We start from the raw sequence: 10,843 nt of genomic DNA, 5'->3' as shown, positions 1-10,843 counted from the left end.
GCCATAACCCCAGCGCGTGCTGGTTCTCAGCTAAAAAACGCCGTTGGTGGGCACGCACGGTACTTTAATCAAATCCCCCGTAACCCGTTTCCACTTGCGATTTTTACTGCGATTATATGTGCGATTTTTTTCTTTTGATAGATGTGAACGAGTGAATTAGTTACGGATGTTCAAGTAAGAGCTCTCACACATCAGAGCATTCGTAAATAGTCACTCGTTCACATCGATCAAAAGAGGAAAATCGCATCTAAAATTGCAAGTGTAAACGGGTCTTTAAGGCCCAGCTCCGGCGGTTTACCATGAAAATTAGATGTATGTGGAAAAAGCGATGCTTTATAATATGAATTACGTCTCTCCAACATTACAAAAAAATATTTAAAATTGAAAAGTTTTTATAATTAGTAGTCTGGGGAAACACCGCACTCAATGGAGCCACGATTCGATTTAAAAGCGTTGGATATAGAACGGAGAGGGAATTTCAAAATCAGAGAATATCATACAAATTAAAATGAGGCTACCAGGCCATGACCGGGAGCCTCGTTCTAGTGTAATGGCTTATTTCCACACTTATTTGTCAAAAAAAAAATTCATACACGTGTTGAAGAAGGATTTTTTGCATCTTTGCACTCAGTTTCTCACTCTCACAGTTTCTGACAGTAAAACTTGAAATCCATCTCATTTAAGGACGTTTTAAATTTAAAACGATAATGTTTAAACGTAAAGTTTCAACAATGGTCCACTACAAACTAATCATAATTTATTCCGTTTTAAAAATTTCAAGGGATGCAAACTTAAATGTATAATGTTTACTCCAAACAAAAAATAAAGAAAGAACGCGAGATTACACAAAAAGTTTTATTAATTAGGGTTTTATCTCGAGCAAACAAAAGGAATCGATTATCTAACGAACAAATCAAAGATGTAGTTATGTCATAATTTTGTTTGATGTGTTGTCATCCGTTTAAATTGGTCTTTAGTTTGTGTGTTTATCATTGTATAGGGCCGCTGTAATTGGCGAAAGCTGTAGCGTGCACCTAACCACTTCTGTATATCCGTATGTGTGTATTTCTATATCCATGTCTTTTATCTGTATTTATGTAAATGTACAGCATGTTCATTGGAAAAGTTAAAAAAAAATTAAATAAAAAAATAAAAAAATAAATAAAATCGTCTTTTTCTCACCATTGGGTGTGTCTGGTCTTGGTAACTATAGTGAAAGAAGATTCCTACAAGTCTTTTTTCACCCAGAGCAACTTGGCACCCAATAATGCATGAACATATTTCTATATTTTTCAAAATTAAAGAAAATTTTCTGTAGTGGACCATGCACCTTAATGGCAATTTTTTTTACTAACTAAATACTAAAAGCAATATATTCATAAATTTAATAAATCATATACTAACAAAATATAACATTGATTGACAAATAATCGTATGAGTATGTAAAATGTTTTACAGTGTCTTTAAAGCAATTGTAATTCATGCGAATGGTTAACATCGACTTTTGGTGTATTTGGGTGGGACTCGTCGAGTCTTAGGCATTTGTTCAAATTCTACTCTATTATATTAGGGATTAGGTATTAAATTTCGACCGAAATTTAGTATTAAAGTAGTTTAGAAATTTTCTTTTCCATCAAAATCGCAGCGTAAAGTCCCCCTTGGATTTTCCATATGAATACCCCTTTAAGTAATTCAGCTCAACTAAAGTTTTCAGCATAACGATCATTCAGCATGGCTGATAATTTCTAACCATTCCCATGGCAACAGAATGTTCCTTTGCTTTCATACGTAATGTTTTCAATCCGGGACTCTTCCTATCGATGTCCGGGTTGCCATCCATACCCTGATTATGAACTGGCCCCTGCATGATCTGTCCATGGCCACCATTAATGATTGTTCCGCTTGGCGCATGAGAGAGCGGCTGTGAAGTATTGATCTGTTGTGAATGTGGAGGCTTATGACTCAATGCTGCCATATTATTATTCATCATACCCGGATGATGACCAGCCTGACTTGATATCACCCCCCGGCTGGCGGACATGTATGACGTCAACGGTGTCGACATTGTGATCACGTGAGCAACTGGACTACCCTGGATGTTTGTGGCATTAAACGCCTGGGGAGAGTTTGATGTTGGTGATCTGATAACCCCTCGGTTAGGATTAAGCACTGGGGATATTTGCGGATTGTATGGAGCCATCGGGGACTTTTGCGGTGGTCTTGTCATAGCCGTTGTTGAAGGCCAGTGACCAGGATTTGGGTTAGCATATGAGGGAGCATCACGGTACACATGAGGTGAACCTGGTACACAAGGGGGTCGAACAGGAATTTGGGGGAATCGTTCACGTTTTCGCCATTTTGCTCGTCGGTTTTGAAACCAAACCTAAAACATACGAGTTCCATTAAAAATGACCAAGATCTTGTAATATTATTTACGCCAAGATCTTGTAATATTATTTACGCCAAGATCTTGTAATATTATTTACGCCAAGATCTTGTAATATTATTTACGCCAAGATCTTGTAATATTATTTACGCCAAGATCTTGTAATATTATTTACGTTAAACAGTGTGCTAAAATCAGGTCACATTTATTGGTGCATCCCAGTAGTAATCAGAATACGTTTTCGATGGTATGCAGGATCTTAATGCAACTGACACTGGAATTTGAAATTGCATGTTCAAGGTCACAGACAAAGAGACGCTCAGGTGCATAATTAAGTTCAATGTGCTTCTCTCACTCATTTGAACGGCAGTCGTAAATCAGATCAACAAAGTCCAATACAAATTAATGGAGTCTCCGTGCAGGTGGTTAAATATTGCAGCCTAGATTTTTTGATGCTCTATATTTTAATCTGCCCTTCCAGGAGTAGTAGTAACTATGAGACAGCCTTGTTTTAAATAAGTTCTTATAAAATATGATTATGATTCTATGTTATCTGGGATATCCGTAGCTATAATATGGCTATTTATGATATGGCTTTTCAAAATCCTCTATTCTGACTGGTTGACGAGGTCCGTATATTCCTTATCTGGACCAGTATCCCGGATGTCTCACGCAGTTCAGCCATATAATAAACCGATTATTGACCTCGTTTGTTTGGTCTGGCCTCGGCGGTCTGATATTTCACAGTACAGACCTCACAAACAGAATAGTTTATGTTTTAAAAACTTTTCCATGCAAAAGGAGGATTGTTAAGTAAGTAACCAAACTTTGACGTCACTGTCTGACACCACATAGCTAGGCATCCCCTTTGTACAACGAAAGACATTATCTAAATCCAGGACAAATGAAATCTGGGACTGCACGCAAGATCAATATGCTCGGTTAAGCAAATGGGCACGTTCAATAAGTGGAGTGAATTATAAATTCTTAATCAGTCAGGAACGTGCTATATAAATCCTTGGGTCTCGGGAGTGTCACACATTAAAAATGCAAAGCGTTTCCAGATTTTGCGTGCCACTAACTTTATTCGAGCTAAAAAAAACTGATCTTTAAGGATCAAACAAAAATTTTCGTTTTAATGTTGTCTCCGTGGATGTCTTGAGGTTTAAATAAGTTATGACTTTAGAAGGGAGCGGAAGTCAATAAATTGTCGAGGGAATCATCAGCTCCCCGCAATGAATTATCCGTCGGCAGGATCCTGTGTAACCCCATATTCGTTTGGCCAAGTTACTTCATCAATATGACGGGTAAATTAACAACAGTGAAAAGGCATGGGTCCAAACTCATAACACATTAAAGATATGAGGCCAAGAACAAACCCATTAATCCCCTGAAAAATAGCTAAGAGTTCGTTGTTTACAATAAAGCCTCTTCAGAGCATAAATATTCGAGTGTTACTCATTCAGAGTTATCCACAACATCTTGTCTTATATCCTGGCATAATTACATTTATTTTTAAGAGGGTCATGGCAAAGATTTCTCAACTACAGAAATTCCTTTATCAAACGTGATGAAAAAGGTCAATTCTGTGCTTCGCAAACTAACCTCGATTAACCTTGCCCAATTGTTGACTAATTCAATAATTCACATGCTCTCCACTCAAATGACTGCATGAAAAGGTCGGGGATCATATCTCTTCGGAAATGCGAGTTAGTTGCTATAAACTGTTGTTATCCAATTAGCTACCACATGCAAATTTGCAACTTGCATTCACAACTTGCTAACAGGTTGTTGATTTGCTAGTTGATTTATTGAACTCCAACAAACTAATAGTCTTTGAACGTCTGCATAGGGCAAACTGTGTGTAAAATGAAAATATAAATTTATAAACGTATTGCCGATTATGGACTTGCTGATAACATCGTGCTGTTAGTGATACGTAATTCCGCAGTAAGAAAGCAATCTGTTGGTTTTTGAATCTCCCCGTTAGTGGTAAAGAGTTTCTTTCTATGTCTGTTCACGAATAAATGAATGGTAATTACTACCGGCATTGCTTTAGAAGATGCGTGGAAAAATTCATCCGAAAAAAATCATTCTTAAAAATATGTTCACAAATGCAAAACTTCACTTAAAAACCATGGTAATCCATACTTATCCGTTCTTGCTGTAAGCGCTTAAAAGCACCAAGAGGTAACAATCATCAGTCATCGCAATAAGTTAAAGGATATTGAATCAATGCTATCTATACTTCAAGAAATAAATCGGGAGTTGATGAGAAATTTTATAGATTCAGTTGAATAATGTACAGAGAAGAATTATTAACTGATACATTTGATGCAAGAAATTTTATTGATGCAAGTCACATGAAAGTAACTTCTTTGTAATACAAGATTGAATTTTTTTCTCTAAAAACTTATAGATTCAGTTTTAACCTCTTTGAATAAATGATTATTATGATTATCTCATAAATGCAGGCAGTGTGGTGTGCCTGTAAAGTTTGGTTTTCTTCCGTGCAAGTCGGTGGTGGAAAACAGGCTGATGAAAGACAAAATATCCTAAATTGGAAAGATGACAGAAGTTCTCAAGTCTAATTACAAAACTAACGACAGATATATTGGAAGAACCGGATGTTATGTGCTTAGCCAAGTTTGCTCGAGGCTTGAAAGACGAGAAACGAAGTTATAGCTAGTACTTGTATATTTATACAAAACTACTATAGTTAAGTGGGCGAGAACAATTCATTATCGAAATGGACAAATATTCCAATTGTTTGGTGAAATAATTTAAAAGTTTGAAAAACTGATAAGTATTATTACAAACGTTTAGACAATTGAGACATATTTCAAGCAGTGAAGATGATGTTTTACCTCATCGCTATGTTCTCGTGCAAAGTAATAGGATCTAGTATGGATTCGTGCCATCATTCGCAAAGTGGAACATGACGCAAAAATTTGGCGACATTTCTGAATTATTGAATATATCATTTATAGGAGCTTATTGCTATAGCGCTTTTGTTGAAGGATGGCGTGCAACTCTTTGCAATATGATTCTGAGAGTGTCGGTATAGTAATTTGGATCTGTCAGGAGGGCCAGTATAAAATTCAATTAACTTTGATCAACGGAAGAATTAACTTCGGTTTGGGGAGAATATGAGTGTAAGAGCACAATTCCGAATTCAAGTAAAAAGCACCACAGCACAAATACTTTTCATATCCTGTGCAGACAAATACACTTGAAACTATTTAAAGGATATTTTGCGGAGAAATTTTATTCTATTTTAAGCCCGATTTAGTTTATTTACCCCTTTGAGATAATCTGTCGTCAGCTTATTCTGCATGTCACGAAATGTATTGTATGTGCTGGAGAAATCATTTTAAGGCCCGTTTACTTGAAATTTTATTGCGATATTATGTGCTTCTTTTGATAGATGTGAACGAGTGAATTAGTTAGCGATGTTCAAATACGACCTCTTAAACATCTGAGCATTCGTAACTTAATGCTCGTTCACATCTATCAAAAGAAGAAAATCGCACGTAAATCGCAGCATAATTCGATCAAGATCAACTCAATTCAACAAGGGGCGGATCCAGTTTTTTTCATTCAACTATGCTAACTGCATATTAGCTTGAAACATACACAAGTTAGGAAGAGGAATTAAAAAAAATTAATATACCTTAAGGCTGTATCGCAATTGAAACAGCCTTTATATTTTGATTAGTTGTGTGGTGTTAACATGGCTGCATTTGCACCGCGCAACAATTTCATGTTTCGTTTATTATGCTATACTAAAGATTACATTCCTCAGACTTGTGATAAGAACGTACCGTAGATTTTCCCAAGCAGATTTTTAAAAATCGGAAAACAAGACTGTGTCACGAATCAAAAAAACAAAATTATACTTATTAGAAAAAAAAGCAATCCGTGTAAAAAGTTGACATGACCTAAGAAGATTTTTGTAATATGCATACTGCAATATTTCGCGTATCCGAATCGGTTCACCGTCATAACAAATTAAGGCCTTGACAACAGCAATTACAGAAGAAAGATCATCCGCCTCTGTTCAGTGTTCAAGTTCAAGGCATCTAACTCTTGAATGCTCTAAGTTGTGACTCATTTCATGGATCATACCTCGCCAAACAATTTAAAAAATCACAGCCAAAAACATGCACTCATATTAGAGGAAATATCTTCCCATATCGGTTTTACATCAATCACGGAATACGATCCACAAAGCTTAGATAAGCTATTATAGCTACATTGGTCACTAAAATGGCCGTGTCTTCTTTAGATGACCTCGTTCTTTTGGTATAACAAGATTAAACAAGTTAAGATTGGGATATTAACACTGCTAGCATAATATACTTGCAACTATAGGGACACCTAGGAATCTCAATGGTAATATAATATTAGAATTGACTCAGTCTTTGTCGCTAATGGTAAGTGATATGCAATAACTAAACCCAAGATTTGAATAAAAAAATAAAAGTTGTCGCGGAATTCTGAACCACGTTTGTAACATGTGTAAAGAAGGTTGTAGGCGCTAGTTAAAACTTTCTGGTGTTATATTTTTGAAATCAGCGAATGTTGCAACAAATAAAGTTACATTACAAGTAAATTATACTCCATTGTCAGCACAGTATAGGGTGTTATATTATTGCTATTCATGCATTCAATATGTACGCCCAGAAAAAAAATTATGCTTTAAAAATTATTTTGTTATTCCCTTGAATTCCCCTGAGACAAGCATAATGATTGTTTTAAGATAAAAAAGAAAACACGAGGTAAATATTTTCGAGACTCCATCTTTTGCTTAAACACTCTTAGCTAATTATAGCCAGCAATGCACGAAGTTTATTAACTTATATTATATAAAAAAAACTCCCCAAGAAAACGGTACATGACAAAGGCGTTAATTTGAGTGGCACACAACCTATGTAGCCTAGAGTACATAGCTAGAACACCCAAGGTTCGAATTGTGTGAAGTCGGTCAACACACAATGAAGCAGTGGCCGAACAAGTTCGGGAAGCTATAGCACACGCTAGGGTTTGTACGTCGTGAATGCAATCAATTTCAAAAGAAACGAGTAATGCAAAACACGAATGTATGAGCAAATAACCCTAATTATCGAGCTGGCACAGGCACTGCATATAAGCACACAATCTAATAGGACTTAGAATGCACACTTATAGGTATAATTAAATCATAAAGTGTTAAATGGTATTCATAGAAGTTGTTTGTATCAAGTGAAATCTGTTTAGTGCAGGCTAATTAAATCTTAATTAAAGAAATTAGTATGCAATTTTTATAACACTTTAATTGGTGGCAAACGTTGATAAGAATAAACCTGGATTGCGCATCTCAGTTTTCAAAAGTCGAACAGATTGAAAGTACTCGTGGCCATCTCACTGCTCCAGGCTTCTGTTAAGATCAGGGAGACGTGTGACTTACTGATCTATTCATAGTCCAGTATAAAAATACAAATACCCGCCATCTCAGTACTCCACATTCGTGACGGCTATACGCTGATAAGTGAACAACTTTTATCAATACCGACAATGGCAACCAAAGTGCTCAAACACATCTGCTCCACAAGTGTATGGTTATCTTTCATTTTTCAGAAATGTGTTCACGATAAGAAATTTCTAATAATTGTATGACGTACGAACTTTTTTCAAAGTAGCTCAACTAGAATTTCATATTCCATGGAGATGTTTGGAGTAAACAATTTGTTAAAATTTGCGTTTGCACAGAAGCAGTTTTATAGAATCACTTTTGAAACATGTGTATTCTATCTACTGCATGGAGCACAAAGCCTATAATCCCCAATCCGCAGTAAAACTACGGCTGCAAATCCTCACCGAAATTAATCATATTTCTAATGGAATCAAACCATTAACCTTTTTATTTTTTGTTGCATGAGGATACTTCGATTGTCGGTCGGACACAATTTCCCTCCTAAAATCATTTCCTTTGATTAATTTCCTTGTTTCCTTGATCCTGTTTTTACGACGTTGTTGGACTCAGCTTATCCATGGATTTACATTGGGGAGATTATAATATTAATGACACACTGAACATGTTTTTTGGAATACAATGTGTTATAATCATTCTCGAAATTTGTGGTAGCAAGTGCATGACCGCAATTGTATTGCATATTGGCTAGGCTAAAAATAAGCAGGAATCAGAACCCGAGGAAACAGGCTGTTCTTCGCGATTAACAGAAATTTCAATTTTGGCAATAATATTGTGTAAGGTACATAATTGTGGCAACCCTCATAAAACAGTGATCAATAAAATATACGTCCTTAAAACGTTTCACCTTTTGAATTTTATTAAAATACTTTAGGTTCAGAAAGATGCACCGTCATTAATGTCAGGTTTCGAGTTACAAAATGCTCGAGGAAAACTACTGAGTTTTTCATGTTGCAACATGATCTGAATTCAGAGCCAATGGGTTATCAAGCTTATTTTTGTCCTTGTGTGATTTTGACTCGTTAAAAAAAAGTACTAAGGTGCGTTCACACAGCGATGTGTCGAGCCGATTTTGCAATATACTATCAGCGAATAGTGGAAGTTGAATGAATGTCATCATGCTGACGTGATTCAGTCAACTATATTGCATGTACAACCTTTAATAAACAGAATTAAAGTTAATGCTTGCACACTTAGTAAATTCAAGTAGAATTGCTGATGGTTGGGATAAACGTTTCGTGCTAAATACTTTTAAGATTACATGTTTCCTTGCCGCAATTTATCTATGCCTTATTATTTATTGAAGTTCCATAATTCTTTCTATTTGCTCAATGTTATCGCATCTTTTAGTCACCGAGTTGTTTGGATGATGTATATGCATACGGACACGACTTCCCATGTGCGACATCTGCACTGTGTATATGCACTTGAGTGTGGGTGTTATGAATGATTTCCAACGTAAGAAGTGATGACAGATTATAACACCAATGAATTGTCGGGCTTCTTTTAAGAAAAAATAACAACACTCTAATCATTGGATCGTCACGCAACGATAGCTGCTAAGGGCAAAATGGCAGAGAAATCGCAGTCTGCGTAAGCCGAGTTAATTAACCCTTAAACCATTTTTTTAAGCCAAGAATGAGAATTGACCTTTCATGACGTATATAAATGGCGAGAACTTGGTCGATTGAAAAGTATTAAAGATTACAAGCTCCTTTTATTGCTCGAGAATAAACATCAAAAAAGATAAAAAGTATTATCTCAAGCGCAGACTATATCTAAAATGAAAGCCAAGCAATACACTGATGTAATAACCAGGTCCGTTTTATTTGCCATAACCTATGCGTACGTGCGATGGCTGGAATCTTTCCAGATATGCTCGCAATATATCCAAGTTGTTGATACAATCAGAAAAACATATCAATAACAGTCAATAGCAATGTAAAATACGTAAGAAGCCTGGCCGTTTATAGGATTTACTGCATATTTTTCTTCACGGTTAAAATGCATGACTACACGATAATGATCGCAATATATTGTGCTTCGTATGTACTTAGCTACAATATTAATTGCTTCGCTTTAGGGCATTCGATTTTGTAGCGTACGGTATATACGTAACTCATGAATATGTATTACAGCCTTTTTGACTTTTTACCTATACATGCACAAACGGTTGATGTTACTAGAGTTAGGTATGTAGCTATACAGATGGAAAGGGAATATTTTCTGGTGATCTAAATATAGAGCAATAGAAAGTCATACACATACATTCATATCAACTAAAATTTCCTGTCGGATCCAATACGGATAGAAATCAGATGTTTAACTTTCTGTTAGGAAATTGATAAAAAGGAGGAGATTACTTTTGGTTTTTCAGAGTCGAAGAAATGAAAAATTGAACATTTTATAAAATTAGATATTATAGCCCTGTTTACACTGCACTTGATTTTTATTAGCACGGCATGGCATAAATTTGGGTACATGCACCTACCAATTTCGGCCGTGGCGTGCCAATAAATTGAGTGTAGTGTTTATTACAAAGAACCGAAATTATGTGGCACCTGTGGTCTTCCAGTTTAAATCATATTTTTGAACAAGCATCTTTAAGTCTTATATGTATATAGCAATACTTGTATATACCTTTGATGTACTTATATTATCCATGATATATATATATATATTATATTATAACATGGATAATATAAGTACATCAAAGGTATATACAAGTATTGCTATATACATATAAGACTTAAAGATGCTTGTTCAAAAATATGATTTAAAACTGGAAGACCACAGGTGCCACATAATTTCGGTTTCTTTGTAATAACACTACACTCAATTTATTGGCACGCCACGGCCGAAATTGGTAGGTGCATGTACCCAAATTTATGCCATGCCGTGCTAATAAAATCAAGTGCAGTGTAAACAGGGCTATAATATCTAATTTTATAAAATGTTCAATTTTTCATTCTTCGACTCTGAAA

The 10,843-nt window shown here is 35.6% G+C and overlaps 1 protein-coding gene across 1 annotated transcript; it reads right to left on the bottom strand.

Moving 5' to 3' along the window:
- Positions 1-1,402: 1,402 nt before the first annotated feature.
- On the bottom strand, positions 1,403-2,383 carry LOC114544835 (the record flags this gene model as incomplete). Its single annotated transcript, XM_028563330.1, has 1 exon — positions 1,403-2,383. A coding segment is annotated over one exon (657 nt), but the record flags the coding sequence as incomplete, so codon positions are not given.
- Positions 2,384-10,843: the final 8,460 nt, after the last annotated feature.

This window comes from Dendronephthya gigantea, unplaced genomic scaffold, assembly GCF_004324835.1.
Source record: "Dendronephthya gigantea isolate DGI-Jeju-01 unplaced genomic scaffold, DenGig_1.0 000979F, whole genome shotgun sequence".
Lineage (NCBI taxonomy): Eukaryota > Metazoa > Cnidaria > Anthozoa > Malacalcyonacea > Nephtheidae > Dendronephthya > Dendronephthya gigantea.
Note: the sequence above shows the minus strand (reverse complement) of the source record. Positions and strands in the feature narration are given on the sequence as shown.